The 17000-nt window shown below is 41.7% G+C and overlaps 1 protein-coding gene across 1 annotated transcript in view; it reads left to right on the top strand.

The window, feature by feature from the left end:
• The window catches only part of CCDC175 (coiled-coil domain containing 175), a 269138-nt gene that overhangs the window by 60826 nt on the left and 191312 nt on the right, over positions 1–17000 (top strand). The window contains exon 4 of the mRNA XM_085628003.1: positions 2314–2449. Within this exon, the coding sequence (XP_085484129.1) occupies positions 2314–2449 (136 nt within the window). The remainder of the gene's footprint in view (positions 1–2313; positions 2450–17000) is intronic.

Here is a 17000-nt window from a genome sequence, read left to right as displayed (position 1 = left end):
CACTTACAGCAGTGCCTAATTTGTAAAAGAAATATGTTCCAGGGCCCTCGTCGGGCCACTGCAGCTTGCCCCACCCAATGTCCCTGCCAGGGCTACAAATGACAGTACCAATACACAGTGGCGACCGACACGGATCGGGAGTGGAGAGGCGGTGAGTTTCGGGGGGTATCTAACAATAAGGGAAAAAAACACCTACCTTATTGCCGCATTTCTCCTCCATCTCTCCTTCAGGAAACACCCATGCTCCGTTACAGCATTGTGAGTGGTCTGAGTGCCGTGGTTCAGCGCTCAAATGAAAAGAACAAGGACCCCCTGAACAATTGATATATCAATTCCTAGGACTGGGTAAATATGTATGAGAAAAGTAACTGCTAGGCAATTGAATAGTATTGAGGGAACACAATAAATGTCATTATGTAAAACGCCACAGAAAAAGAAATATCCAGAATAGATTTCCAATGTAATAATCACTTCTTAAAAACATCATTTTATAAAAAATTTACATAATATTCAACACATCATTTCTTGTCATAAAAAACATGAAAAATAAATTAAAAAGTGGCAATGTTTTAAGTCTTCAAATGTTTTATGTGTATATATAGATATAACAATATAGCAACAGATTTTGATTGTAATAAATTGAAGTGAGATGTTTCGTTTGGAATAATTCTGTAAGCTGTAAATTATTGATAACATATTTAACAATATATTAAATATTGATATAGAGTATGCATTCTTTATCATTTTCAGATAAAGTTGTGGCTTCTCCTGAGGAAGGTGTTGTATACGCCGAAATGCGTGTGGAAGACTTAAAACATTGCCACTTTTTAATTTATTTTTTATGTTTTTTATGACAAGAAATGATGTGTTGAATATTATGTACTTTTTTTTTTATAAAATGATGATGTTTTTAAGAAGTGATTATTTAAATTGGAAATCAATTCTGGATATTTATTTTTCTGTTGCGTTTTACATAATGACATTTATTGTGTTCCCTCAATACTATTCAATTGCCTAGGAGTTACTTTTCTCATATGTGGTTCAGCGCTCAGCCAGGGAATGGGAGCCTGGGCATGTTCTCCATCCAGGCTATAATGCAGCCTGGATGGAGAACATGCTAAGTGTGCATGAATGTTTGGCCGTCCGGAGACGGCCGACCAAACATTCTTGCGCACTTGGAGTGGGCAAACCACTCCTCCTCCTGCTCCTCTGTCATCAGAGCAGCCCCGCCCTGAAAAGCTGCCGACCAGGAACAAATAAAATGATAATAACGTTGAGTTACTATCATTTTCTTTTATTTCACTGCTAAAAAAACAGTGGGATGACGCTCCACCGCCTTAGCAGAGGACCTGCCACTGCCAATACAACTACCAAGCATCACATTCCTACAAGTGTGAAAATGTAGACTATTCTAAGTCCCTAAGGCTATAATCATGGCTTGGGTGGCAGATATTAGTTATTTGTAATGCATATTATTTCATAAATAACTGTTGTTGTGCACTTCTAACAAACAATGCCACCATGTGTTAGACTGTCATAAGTGCTGGTGTTGACAATTAAGTGCCGGTGAGAGCACCGGAAACCGCTGGATAAAATGAAGCACTGATTTACAGACAGCCCATTTTGCACTGAAATGACCACTAACTTTGCACAGACATAGTTTTACTGATAAATATATAGCATGTAGCACTTAAATGATGATGTATGGAAATTGGGTTTCTGTGAACATTTATCAGTTGTGCATCACCAACTGAAGTATCTTGATTTGTTTTGGTCCTTTAGAATTTCTGTTTCCAGCCCACTTCAGAATTACAAAAAATGTGCTTAATTTTGCTTTCCTAACTGCTGAATGCATACATTTCATTTATAGATGTTGTGTGTTGCAAACAAAAATCACACTCCCTGTACTGCTGCAAGATTGTCACAGAATTCACTTTAAAAACTCCCCTCACTTTGCAGTCAGAGGAAGAAAAGTAAACATCAATGCTATGGGTTAAGAATAAGCAGCAATTTATCGTAAGGCATAGCCTGACACTTGTCTTTGAAGCACCTGTAAATGTGAAAAGATAAACACAGAATTTAAAGGCAATGTTATTTATTGCTCAGACTTTCTTGACCCACCAAAAATGGGTTTATGACCCACCAGTGGGTGTGACCCACAGTTAAGGAAACGCAGTTCTGTATAGTAAATAGCATGCCCCGGTTTGCATCGCTTTGTGTCGTACTGGACAAGAGTATTTTTTTTCACCTTGTGAACAAAGCATATTCTCACCTGGTGATTTTACATCCCTTACTGGTTTGATATTGTTGCAGATGCAGTTTCCTGGGCACGTGACTCCAATGCGTCCCAAATAGATGAGTTGCAGAGTGAACTGAGAGATCTAATGCAGGAGATTGAATGTACAAACCAGAATCAGCTAAGTTTGGAAGAACTAAATTCTTCTCTTTGGTAAGGACAGGCGTTCGTTGTGTATATATAGGGTTTTGAATTCAAACTTTTTTTATTCAGTCATTTGCTTTTGTTAATCAAAAACCAGTTGTAAAGTGTCCCATGATTGTTTCTCCTATTTCTTGACTATTGTTAGTGTGAAAAAACCCAAGTGTGGTTGGCTTGCTCCTGGCGTACAAACTTTGCAAAAAGAAAGGAGCAAAGGTAAATGAAGCACCATCACAAAATCTGATCACTACTTTTCGATCAAAATGTTGACATGAATTCAACCCAATGCAGTTCACTTTGGTAAGTTCTGGGGTCAGGCTGGTCTCCGGGGCAATGAGGTCAGTGTCAGTGTGTGAGCCAGTTTTTGGGCTGTTTGTAGGCCTGTTTAATGGCCTGCTGTGTCGGTTTTAACAGCTGATTTCCCTGATATCGAAACAAACATTGCCTGCCGCAATCTCAAGTCCATGCTTTCTTCCATACCTTGCAAAACACTTATACAGAGTGACTCTACAGGTTCAAAGCTGTCACAATTTGCAAACATGCACCACTTTTTTAGCTATCTAATTCACTAATGGGGCCACATTTATTTCGGTGCCCAGGCCTATTTTCCATCCCAGTCTGACGCTGGTATGACATCCTATATTGGCTTGTGATGCAGAAAGAGACAATACAACCTTCAATAAGAAGTGACCACTCGGTTCTGAGGAAGTCACCAATGTAGTGGCTTGATCTTCCAGAAAAGAGACATTCCCACCTGCCAACTCCTTACACTGTGAAGCATTTAGTAAGCGCTCAATGGACTGTAATTATTGTTCACACCAGTTAGGCTCTAGAATTATAGGGTCAGTATTCAAGTAAAGGGCTGTATCGACAATTCTAGCCTTTCTCTGTATATCTGTGGGTAACAATAAACCCTGCAACGAATTTAGGGCCCTAAATACTAAGCCATGGTCTCAAACCAGTGGGTGTTTTAGGCACACTGACTGGTTTGTGACATGGGCTTCATTTTGTGCTGCAATTGATGTACTGATCAGTCATATCACAAAATGGACATTGGCAGAAGTTTACAAAATCTCATGCCATTTTAATATGTATGAGGTAGCAGGTATTTTCTAACCCACTGCAAATCCTTGCAAGCACATCAATGAAGGCCTGAGAAGGACAACTGACCTCCATCCCTGGGTTGACTTTCCTTACGTATACATTTTTTTAAAGCATCTCCTGTTACTTTGAGAGACAGGGGTGCTGTTAAAAAAGTAAGATATTGAGATGAATCTGCAGTCACCCTCTGTTACTATCCTAAGTCAGGTGTCAGTAAGCTTTTAGTGGTTTGCAGGTGCAGTCGCAAACCATTGGTAGAACAAATAACCCCTTTCAAGTCTCCACGTGTTTGCTAGTGGGAATCGGTTGCCAACGGCCTTTTGCAGGCTGAAAACATTTCAGACTCTCAAAATGTTTTTGGGACTTTGGGACTAGTGCTTTTTCTGTTCCAAAGCCTGTAATTTGCAACAACAAAAGCACTTCATATACTGGGCCCTTAGAACATGTTACATATGCATACTATAGATTTCCAAAAGTGATGATGTATAATCCTGCTTGGGAATGGATGCTGTTGCAGAGAGCGCTTCTAGGTCTGATTCATGCAGTCAACCCTCTTAGTCTCATTTTTCACATGCACAAGAATTCACAGCCTAGTGGTTCTCGACCTCTGACATTGGCAGCCTTCCAAGGGGATGCTGGAGTTGATTCTACAGGCCAGTCTATAGCCAGCATGGCTTGGTCAGGAACTGTGTCAAGCCACTCTTCTTTATGAGATGCATGTAAACATGGCAAATTAAATTCTAATAGTCCGCAAATGATCATGCACATTTTGTACTCTTAAAGGTGATGGAAAAGTAATGTTCTGTTATGGAATTCAATATGAGATGTAAGCATAACTTTCTTTATGTGACTGGCTTAGTAGCTCCATATTAACATACCTTTCAAAAATTACAATCCTAGCAATTTGCTGAAGAAATCTACATATCACATGATGTAAAGGTACTAGTTCAGTCCCTGTGTAATGTACTGGTATCCAAACAGGTGAATTAGAATAGCCTCTTTGCTTGTGATTGAAGACAACCCAAATTTTGAATTCATCCTGCTCAGTGCATTCGGATCAACCTTCATCTCTAATTAAGATCAGGTCTTCTCAGAAAGAAGATATAAAGAGAAGATTGAACTCTAGAGTATCTGAAAGAACATACATTACTATACATTTAACATAACACTTATTATCCACAGTACCATAAGAACACTTTTCATAATTTTAAGGAATCTACAATCCAGTGCTAAAATAATACTGCCCATAATCCTCATTAGTATCAAGATCTAAATAGATAATTCAATGCTTTAATGAACTTGATACGGTGATCAGGCTCTGGCCCGTCAAATACTGGAGGAGAGTGGCTTGCAGAACGATCTCCGTTGTGTTTGTTAAGGGGTTGATCAAGAGATTCCTATAATAAAGGTAAGATTTTGGCCTTGTGGAGAGGGAGAGACCCCACTACATGCAATTGAGATATTGGTGCGGCATCCCCAAATTCAAATGTCAATTTGATTAGTTTTTGGCCGGTGGATCGAGAACAAAGGATAAGATGTCACACATAAATGCAATACGAATGTTATCTGGGTCCTCTCCCAATTGGGCACATATTGCAACATAGGAAGTGAAACAGGTGATGAAAAATGTAACTTTTGGGAGTGGATATATCGAAAACTACTAGAGACAAACCAATAATAAAGAGATACACTCTAAACCCTTATACAGTTTATATTACACTCCTGCTAAACTAAACTGCATGGACCTTCATGTTCACCTGGAGTGTTGGAAGAGCTGTGGGATTCAAGGCCATGCTCTACATGATGGCGGAGCCCTAAACTGTCTATAGTTTGGAAGCACATTCTCTTTTTTTTTTTTTTTTTAAATTTATTTTTTATTGAGAGTTCAAATATGACAATACAATAAAGAACACAGATAGAATTCAATTAATACAGTATGAGAATGAAAGTATTAAAAACAATCATGCAGATTGTCATTATAACAATAAAATTATAAAGTGCAAGGTTATGTAAAAGCAAACAAACAAGCAATCAAATGTCATTGAAATACAAAGAATTTGAATATATGGCATTTAAATACAATGAGCGTCTTCTCAATTAATATACCAGAATTTATAAAGTGCAACGTACGAAATCGAGACAATCGTAGTGGACTAGTAGACAAAATAGATGTTCTCGGAAAAGTATAAATCTGATTAGATAATAACCGGACAGATTTAAAGAGCAAACACACTCCAATATTTATCATATTTTTTGAGAGCCCCTAATCTGAGAGCATATTTTCTTTCCCTACCCTGGATTAGAAGTAGTTTTGTCTTCCATGCCTGAAAGGATGGAACAAGATCTGTTTTCCAGGACTTTAAAATGAGGGATTTAGCTATTAAAGAAGCTATAAAAAGGGACTCATCATGTTGGGTGTGGATAGGAGAACAACCTAGGAGGGGAATTAAATCATCAAATACAATATTAGTTTTGAGAACAATTGAAAGCTATTTTTCTATTTCCTTTCATAAAGCCTGGATTTTTGGACACTCCCGGACAATGTGTTTCCAAGTGCCTTTTCCATTACAACGGAAGCATTTGTCGGCTACTTGCGGGAAGATTTTGTGCAGAAAGGACGGAGTTCTATATAATAACCATTTGTTGTAAAATTGCATTTGTTTAAAATTTGCTCCACGAAAGACGGTTTTATTGAATTTATTTATTTTGTCCCATACCTGTTGATTAGGACAAAATAAATACATTCAATAAAACCGTCTTTCGTGGAGCAAATTTTAAACGAATGCAATTTTACAACAAATGGTTATTATATAGAACTCCGTCCTTTCTACACAAAATCTTCCCGCAAGAAGCCGACAAATGCTTCCGTTGTGATGGAAAACCGTCTTGGAAGCAAATTCTCAGTGCCATAAAAAAGTTTTCTTCAGCTACCCAATCCCAGTAATTTTTGAGTCATACTATGTCTGAGACCTCCATTTTTGGGTAATGTGATAAAACAGATGGGATGCTGCTTTGGCAATGCATGTTGGCTGCAAAGCTCCCACTAGTTACCCTTTGAAAGAAACCCAACCCCTAGACTCCTTCATACTTGCTGAATATCCTTGTGGTCTAGGTTTGACAAACTTTGGGGACTGTTTGAGAAAATCTGTTGGGCCTTTTAGAACAGCATCAGTGAAACCTCTGCCCACCAAACAATTAGTCTAGTGGTAGTGCTTAGATACATAAGGGTGGGGTATCCCTGTTTGGGGATCCCCATGAATATATGCAGATTCAAGCTTCCTAGGATAAGTGGTAATCAGATATTGTGCAGCCGCTCCTTTTCAGGATGTGATACATGTCTCTGTCTCTCGCTCTCTCTTTCTCTCTTTCCTGTTATCTCACTCTCCTCTTTCTTAATCTCTCTTTCTCTCTGTCTGGTTTGAAATCACATCCCATTAAATGGTGCAGGAATAATTCTTTGTGTTAACAATTCCTAGACCAATCTAGAAGGTCAGCTGTGGCATGGCGCAGTGGATACATGAACAAAGGACCATAGTCTTGATAATGGCATCTGCAAAATGCCTTCACAAAACGAGAAGGAGCCCAGAATCAGCTCCTTGATTCACTAGAGGCTGCCTGGGCATAATACACATATCCTGTGGACAGTATGGGAAGAGTAGAGTGGCGGTTCACATTTGTGGAAAATGGTGTCCTTGGAAATTAGCAAAACAGCAAAATTGAAGTTATGATGGCTTGTTAACTCCATCCTTTTTAAATAAATTTAAATAGACAGTTGGTTTGGGCCTAATTGTCACTAGTTTTGTATAAAAGGTGGCCTGTAAGCCACATATTCACAGTCCCCTTTCTACTGCAAGGAGCTCCATACACCAACTCAAAGGAAATTACTGGATCAAAGTCAGAAAACTTGGCTGGCTCCATTAAAAGAGTAGAAAACATACTCCTTGACAGGGAAAAGGGGCACCTTTTTTAATGCTGAAGAGAAGATTTGAGTAGCATGCCTTGCATGTTGAGTATCTACCTTTCTCAAACCAGACTACAGACCCATCTGTGACTGTTTTAGCTGGGAAGGTTTCTAATGGCAAAAAGTTGCAAAGATCAGAGACCTTGTTACCACTGCACAACACAAAAACAGAATCATAAATTGCGAGAGAAGAGCTGTGCTTTACTTCTCTTTCCCATCTCTACAATAAGTCAGCAGTTAATATTCCATCTGGCTGACAGGTAAGTGTTTAAAAGTTACAGGAAACCAAGGCCTCCTGCCGGATGTGTCCTTCTACTTCTTGTACAGGGGCTTTACCTGCTCTTGTGCTATACAAGCATGGTCCCTTCTGTTTATGCAATAAACTCCTTTAAACTCCTTTGTGGCATCCCGAGCTTTGATCTCAACCACACATGGGGCCCGATTCACAAAGGGCCACTGCACTCATGGCGATGGCCCCGCAGTCCATGTGGGGGTCCTCATTTGTGGCTTGACCTCACAATGAAAAACTGCAGTTTGGAGGTCCCACCATGAATGCGGCCTCCCGCCACGACTGCTGGGCCTCGTCCACGAGTGCGGAGGACCTTTTTAAATTGGGTCCTGAGTGTCTTCATCTCCATCCTTGCATGCACCCCTCCTGTGTGATGCCTAGTTAAAAGTCACCACTGGACTCATAATGAACTCACTAAGATTCTGATGAAATTGTGATGAAAGACCTGTTCGTATCACACATATTAGAGACACTGCTTCGGCTCCTCCTGTTTCTTATGCTCTAACTGCTGTCCCACTTTATGTACATAAGAAAACCTGGAGAGTGCTACTGGTGCTTGTGCTATACTGTTTTGATACCACATGAATGCTGTATGCTTAAAAAATTTTTTTTAATTTGCTGTTAATCTTTGTAACAATAAAAGTAATATATTTAAAAAAAAGATATAATACTGACTAGACACCTAATTATTTAATGGTATTTTAATAATAACTGCACCTTTGATCCTACCACATACTACCCCCAAAGAGTAAGCCTTTACTGCTCTACCTACATGGCAAATCAGTGAGCTTGCAGGGGTATCTGGCTCCCCTGAATCCAGAAGCGATAGGAAACACTTATTACAAGAGTTGGCAAGCTGTTCTCAAGTCGCATAGGTGTCACAGAACAGGTCTGGTAATTGCACAGCTTATAAACATTTTATTCGGCTTGCTTTTAGCTACCATTGTCAGTTGAGTTTTGCTTTAATTGTCTTTTTTTTATTAGTTGTATTTTTCTTTTTAAATGTTTTACATATTTTAGTGTGATTGAATTGATTCTTATATTTTGCGATTGTATAATCTACTCATTGTTTTGTATAATGTGCAATGGTTTTATTTCATCTCCTCATGATGGAAAAAGTACTTGAAAGAACTTCGGGCCAGATGTACAATATTTTTGCGGTCGCAAATGGCCCAATTTGCAGAATCAGGCCGTTTGCGACTTTAAAAAGGATTTTTACAATGTACAAAAGGCAAATTACGATTCGGTAACTTGTTACCGAATCGCAATTTGCATTTGCTACCAAATATCTATTTGCCATTTGGAAGGGGCGTCCCTTCCAAATACCGAATCAGAATGGTATGTTTTAATGTTTTACTCTCAAATTCCAGTCGCAAAACAGAAATACTTTACCACCAGTTTAAAACCCCTTCCCCTTTGAGAATGTTAGAAAAATATGTTTAAGAGCAGGCAGTGGTCCCAGGGACCACTGCCTACTTTAAAAATATTAACCTGCAAAGTTTCATTTTTTTCTTTTTAAACGCATCCTGTTTCCTGTGAGGAAAATGGGCTGCATTTAAAAAAAGAAAGAAAAAAAAGATTGCTTTATTGAAAAGCAATCACTAACATGGTGGTCTGCTGACCTCAGCAGGCCACCAGACCTGTGATGGCTGCAATTCCTAATGGTTTGCAAATTGCAACCTACCACCCACCTCTTTAATAAGCAGGAGGTAGGTCTATTTGTGACCCACTAGAAATTGTTAATGAAACTCAAAGAGTTTCATACAGTAGGAATACTGATTAACTAATTGAGATTCAGAAAGAATCAGAATTAAGAAATTGTTATTCCTAATGTTTGCACATCTGGCCCTTAGAACCCTAGATTCAAGGCTTAATTTTCTGAAAATCAGATTGAGCCAGACAGTCTATTTGGAGATAAAGGGTTTTAGAATTTTTTTTAGCTTTCTAGAGGTCGTGGCAGAAATATAAACTCCTTCGAGCATTCTATTATTAAAATAGTCTACATTTATGAGCCTAGAAAGGATTTATGGCTTAAACCTGAAAAATAATTTTAAAAAGCACTATAGAAGTAAAAGTAAGGCATTAGCTAATTGGAAGAGTGAAATGTGCTTGAAATATGGAGTTCTAAAATTGTGGTGAAAGGTGAATCAGAGATTGGTGGTGTGCTACAGGAATTTAGGCTGCATAAGATAAGACTGACCTAAAGGCTGCTACATATTTTTTAAATTAAATATTATAACTGTATCATAGGATATCCATGATGCCGTGACATTGCCTGATTTAACAGAAAATGACCTATCTTCTAATAAATATAGCTTTCTGTGAATAAGTCAGTCCCTTTCAGTTATCTAATCGTCCACTGTGGTTATTGAGGGGCATAATTATGAAGGTTGTTCTATGCCCTTGTGCCACACAAGGGGGTGCAACTTCAATGCAAAACCTAAGTCGGATTTATCAAGCTACGCAAGGCCACCTTGCGTGGCTCTGCATGGCTTGATAAATCCAGAGTAACACAGGGTAAATCAATGCCTTGCATTATTCTGCCCTGAGGAGGCATTCTCTGGGTGGAGCATGGGTGTTCCTACATATCCACCAATGGATTTTGGTGCATTACCAGATTTACCAACACTGGTAACAAGGAGAAATATGTTTATTTCTCCTCATATGTTCCTCTTTAAATGTGTGCTGCATTTTGCAGCACACATAGAAAGAGGAGAAAGCCTTAGAAGATTGTCTGTTTGCAGAAGGGTGTCCCTTCCTGCACAAAAACAACCCTGTCTGCTCCACAGGCACCTTTGCACCATGGCACAAGGGTGCCTGTGTTGGCGGTAGGCAGCCAAAAGGGGGTCTGTGCAAGGAAAGGACAAGAATGTATCATATTACGATAAATATGGCACATTGCTGCCCTTTCACGCCTCTCAGCAAGGTGGCTTACTGCGCTGCGTGAAAACTACATAAATATGCCCCTGTATGTGGTTTTCTGCCCACATGATACACAGAAGCACGTGGGCACTGCATTTTGTTATTCCCCCCAACATATAAGTGGTCACCCTGTGGATATGGAATCATAGTATCATTGTTAGCATATTGTCTGACATAAATATTGTGTCTTAAATGTCGCCCAATGGAATGATTTTTTGAAACAATCTTTTGAACTATGTATATATATCTATATCTATATAATATGTATTCACTGAAAAAACCATAGGTTTCATGGACGTTATAGTTAGAAATTAGCATTTAAAAAAACCTTTGAAATTCACTGAAAAAAACCATAGGTTTCAGGGATGTTATAGTTAGTTGGACATTTCACTAGTACAAAACCAGAGAAATTCGTCCATTATAGTTAGTAGAGCTAACTATAACTCGTTCCCCCTCAATGCAAATGACATCACTGATGACATCATCCAGTGACTGTGTGTTTCTATAAAGTTTTAATATGTTTTATATATATATGCCAAGGTGTATTGAAGAATGAGTGGGTGTATAAGTGTCTGAATGGATGATATAGTAGGTACATGACTGATTGTATAACTGACTGATTAAGCGTATCCTACTGAATGCATGGGTTAGTGAGCAAACTGTGTAAATGTCTGTATCAGTCTGTCAGTCGGTGTATAAGCCGATGAATGGGTTGGTGAGTAGCTACATGACTGTTTATATGGGTTATTGATTGGTTATCGGAGTATCTGTATGGGTGCCTGAGTGTCTGTGTGAGTGGGTGGGGGGTGGCTGACTCTCTGCATACATGTGTTAGTGGGTGATTCACTGGGTGTATGGGTTTAAGAGTGCATCTGTGAAGGTCTGTATGGGTGGGTGAGTGTGTGTATGGGTGTGTTGGTGAGTGAATGGATGTCTCAGTGGTATATGTGTGAGTAACTACATATGTGAAAGGCAGTATACGTGAGTGTTGGAATATATAAATGACTATACATGAGAGTGAGTGATTGTGAGAGTGGCTGTATGGATGAGTGTGTGCTTGTATCATTGATTGTATAAGAGAGTAAGTATGTCTTAGTATTTGTATAAATATGTAAGGTGGTCTGTGTTTAACTGTATAGGTGAATACATGGGTGTGATTGGTTCTTTGCATGACTGAGGAGGTGTGTGAGTAAGTGTATGGATGAGTGGCAGTGTGTGAGTGTATGTATAGGTGTATGAGTGCATATGATAGTGCTGTATTGATGAGTGACTGCATGTATGAGTTACTTTATGGGTGAATGAGTAGATGTGAGTGTGTAGACCTAGGAATCATTGAGCGGGTATGTACTAACTGCTATTGGTCTGTCTATGGTTTTGATATTGGTAGTCTGTATTTTAGAGTGGGTGTATAAAAGGTTTTATTATGGTGTGAGGAGGTGCATCAGATTATCACATGGATGATGTCATCAGTGATGTCATTTGAGATGCTATCAGTGATGTCATCAGTGATGTCACTGACCATGTCATGAGTGATGTAATATGTGACGTCAGCAGTGCTTTGCGGGGGCGCGAGTTATGGCTCTACTAACTATAACGGCCGAATTTCTCTGGTTTTGTACGAGTGAAATGTCCAACTAACTATAACGTCCCTGAAACCTATGGTTTTTTGAGTGAATTTCGAAGGTTTTTTAAATGTTAATTTCTAACTATAACATAGCACTTGCGTTTGCAGAGTGGTGGAGAAAGGTGAGCGTGGCCTCTGAACACCTCTTAGCAATCCCACTGTGTGAGATTTACTGGAGGTAACAGGAGGGGTAGTTAGCCGCCAACGTCAACCTTGGGGGCCAACTACCCCTCCTATTATCTCTAGTAATTCCCACACAGCTGGATTGCTAACTTCACATACTAGGCCACGCCCCCTTTCGCCACCACTCTGCAAACGTGCCCCCTGGCGCGTTGTAAGTTGGGGAATTAGTTCCCCTTGAATACTGTGGGTCCCAACTTGCCCGCCAGGTACCTCCAGTAAACGCCACAGTGCTGGATTGCAGAAAGGTGGACACAGGCCATGCCTCCTTTCTCCACCACTCTGCAAATGCGCCCCCGGCACGTTCTAAGTTGAGGGAATAAGTCCCCTTGAACACTGAGGGTCCCTGGGGGCCAACTTGCCCGCCATGTACCTCCAGTAAGTGCCAGAGAGCTCGATTGGATTGCAGAGAGGTGGACACAGGCCATGCCCCCTTTCTCCACCACTCTGCAAATGCGCCCCCGGCACGTTCTAAGTTGAGGGATTAAGTCCCCTTGAATACTGAGGGTCCCTGGGGGCCAACTTGCCCGCCATGTACCTCCAGTAAGTGCCAGAGAGCTCGATTGGATTGCAGAGAGGTGGACACAGGCCATGCCCCCTTTCTCCACCACTCTGCAAACGCGCCCCCTGGCACGTTCCAAGTTGGGGGATTAAGTCCCCTTGAATACTGAGGGTCCCTGGGGTCTAGCTAGCCCACCAGGTACCTCCAGTAAGCGCCACACAGCTGGATTGCAGAGAGGTGCCCCCTTTTTACACCACTGTGCAAACACACCTCTTGGTGCACTGTGGCTCGGGGTTGAAGTCCTCTTGTGTCCTGAGGTCCTCAGGACACAAGAGGACCTCATCGCCCCACCACCAGTGGTTCGCGAACCCTCCTCGGTGCTCAGATATTGATATTTTTTCTTTTTCTAATTTCTCTGAAACTACTGAACAGATTTACACCATTTAACAAAAAGGTCTCTTTCTGAACCACTAATTGTATAAGTGAATGATTAGCTGTCTCAGTGAATGTATGTGTGAGTGACTGGTTGTGTGAATGTCTGTATCTGTCTGTCAGTTGGTGTCGAAGTGGTTATATAGGTGTGTGAGTTGGTACGTGAGTTTCTGTATGGGTGAGTGATTGATTACCTATGGGTGTCTGAGTGTCTGTGTGTTTGTGGATGAGGCGGTGTTTGACTGCCTGTATGGATGTGTTAGTGGGTGAGTCAATGGCTCTATGGGTTAGTGAGTGTTTGAAGGGCCATATGGGTGTGGGTGTATGTGTGTGACTGAGTGTGTGTATGGCTGTGTCGGTGAGTGACTGGTTGTGTGAATGTCTATATCTGTCTGTCAGTTGGTGTCTAAGTGGTTATATGGGTGTGTGAGTTGGTAAATGAGTTTCTGTATGGGTGAGTGATTGGGTGTCTGAATACCTCCATGGGTGTCTGAATCTCGGTGTGGGTGGATGAGGAGGTCTGTGACTGCCTGTATGGATGTGTGAGTGGGTGAGACTGTGGCTCTATGGGTTAGTGAGTGTGTGTGTGTGAAGGGCTGTATGGGTGAGTGTGTTTATGACTGTCGGTGAGTGGGTGCATGTGTCAATGGTATATGGGTGAGTTACTGGGTATGTGAAAGTCAGTATAGGTGAGAGATGGGGTATGTGAGGCTTTGTATGTGTGAGTGAGTGCATACTAGAGTGGCTGTATGGGTGAGTGTGTGCTTGTGTCAGTGACTGTATAGGTGAGTGAGTACATGTTAGTATCTGGATGAGTAAGTGTGTGTGTAACTGTATGGGTGAGTAAGCGGCTGTGTGATTGACTGTATGGGTGAGTGAGTAGGTACGTGAGTAACTGTATGGGTGACTGACTCAGTGTGTGAATAACTGTTTGGGTGTATGAGTAGATATGTCAGTTGCTGTATTAGTAAGTGAGTGGGTGTTTGAGTGCCTGTATGGGTGAGTGAGTGGATGTGTGTCTTGATCTATGAACCAGTGAGTTGCTGTGTAAGTACTGGTATGGGTGTGTGAATGGATTTGAGAATGGTAGTGTAGAAGTTGGAGTGAGTGTATGAAAGGTTATATGGTGGTGTGACTGGGTGCATCAGAGAGTTTGTGCATGATGTCATGAGTGATGTTATCAGTGATGTAATTTGAGATGTCATGAGTGATGTCACTGACCATGTCATGAGTGATGTAATTTGTGAGGTTATAAGCAGTGCGGGGGCGAGGTATAGTTAGCTCAGTTAACAATAACTTCAGAATTTCTCTGGTTTTGTACAAGTGAAATGTCGGCCTCACTATAACGTCCCTGTGACCTTGTTTTTTTCTGTGAATTTCAATTTTTTTTAAATTCTATTTCCTAACTATAATGTCCCTGTAACCTTTGTTTTTTATTGTGAATTTCTAAGTTTTTTTTAAAGGCTAATGTTATGTTCCATATAGGTACCCTAATATAGGCCCGAGTAATATCATATACCTTCACCTACATTATCTCCCTTATACTACACAGTAACGAGCCTTCAAGATTGAACCTTTACCTAGTTCTAGTCCTGGGCACAGAGTAGGTAGGGGTTTTCCCTGAACAATAGTGTCCTATAACTTCATCAATCGACTCATACAGTATGAATGAATATTCATAAGGGTTCTTGGAAACCAGGCACAAGCTACACCACCTGCATAATATCTACGTACAAGGTTCATCCGATACGTCATCCTCAAATCCAACAATGGCTAATACAAGAAACAAGGGACAAAGAAACCCTAGATACTTTATGTATAAATACAGCACATCTTGTTAGGGTTGGGAAGAGGAGACCGAGACTTCCCGGCCAACACACTGACCAGAGACACTGAAGCTCCTGCATGCAGACACTCTAGCAGTGGCGTCACTAGGGGGGTGAGGGGGGTGCGGACCGCACCGGGTGACACCCTCACGCGGGGTGACACCAAACGGCCGGTCACTGTGGTGCAGACTGCAGACTGCAGAGCAAGGGGCGTAACACAGGCCCCCCCGCAGCCCCCACGCTCCAGGGGCCCCCTCGGCAGCCAGCAAGCACAACACATCAGTCTTGCTTGGATGTGATAGGTTACGCTCGACGTAGTTGCACCTCGTCTCTTTTTAAATTAAATGGTGCGCGGCAGCGCGCAGTTGTCTTCACATCTGCGTCAGCTCTTTACTAGGGTTGAAAACATTCCTTTATTTTCAGGCGGGGGCGGCGTAAGAAAAACAGGCCGGCAAGAGGAGAGAATTTCAAAGGAAATTCCCAAGCTGCTGGTGTATTCATTTCTCAGCACTGCAGTAGTATTGTTTGCGCTGTGGGGGTGTCGGTGCTGCAGTAATTGAAGAAACCAGCAGAGTAGTGTCCTAAAACTCAGGTCAGAGTTCAACCGAGGCTTCTGCTACAACATCATCCCTAGCCAGGTGCGTAACACAGGCCCCCGCAGCCCCCGCGGTGGGTGGGGGAGGGGGGGCAAGGTCCAGGGGGCCCCCTCCGCACAGCACTCGGTCTGTAGAGCTCCTGAATGAGCCTGGAGGGGGCCCCTCCATGGGCCTTGCAGGGAGGCCACCTCGAGTTTCGTTACGCCATTGTCCCTAGCTCGCAGGTTCCTTGTTCGGCAGGGGCGTAGCTTCCATTTGTGCAGCAGGTGCAGTGGCACCGGGGTCAGGGGACTCGAGGGCCACGCTGAACCCTGAAAATTCCTCTATGTTATTTATCAATCTGTAGCCAGTGGGGACCATTTCCTTCATTGCACTACATGACAAGAAAGCAGCAGCCCACGCTGACTAACAGTTTAGCCTATAGAACTTTAGCAACCTTCAAAGCGCCCTGCCAGAGTTCGAACTGAGATGGAACCAGGCTCCCCTATTCCTATTCTTGTGGTTAAGCTTCTTCGCTACTCTTTGAAAACATTTATACAATTGTTGCACTCTACTCTTTACATTTCTAGTGGTTGTTTTTATTTTACTGTATTTGATGCTTACGGAGTCTAATGGTTTCTCTGGTGCTAGTAAGGCGGCATTTAAACTCCAGTATAGTTTACTCAACGCTGTCCTTCCAGCACCTTCCCCTGCTTACCTGCCAAGTGGGCCTGTGACCCCTCAACCAGTCCTGGCTTTTTAGACAGCAGGACGTTGCTTCCTGGTACTCGTAGTTTAGCTTTCAAGACCTAGGGATGGTACGGGGTGGGGGGTATGGGGACAGGGACAGAGCATGCTACGTGTCGATGTCTAAAAAGCCAGGCCCAGCCGAAGGGGTCACACATGGCATGGTTCCAGTTTGTTGCTATGGCCTCAACCTAGTAAGGCCCTTAACCCTTTTTTAGGCCTCGTCTACAGACAGCTTTTGGCTATCTTCTGTTAAAGACCTATTTTGTATAATAAGCAGGTATTTGTAAAGCGCAAACAAATCACCCTTAAGGGTCTCAAGGCACTGGGGGCAGTTTGGGAGATTAAGTGAGCTATTGCCCAGAGTCACATGGTGCTGGGCTGAGCTGCCGATCGAACCAGGA

Source organism: Triturus cristatus, chromosome 9 (assembly GCF_964204655.1).
Source record: "Triturus cristatus chromosome 9, aTriCri1.1, whole genome shotgun sequence".
NCBI lineage: Eukaryota > Metazoa > Chordata > Amphibia > Caudata > Salamandridae > Triturus > Triturus cristatus.
Note: the sequence above shows the minus strand (reverse complement) of the source record. Positions and strands in the feature narration are given on the sequence as shown.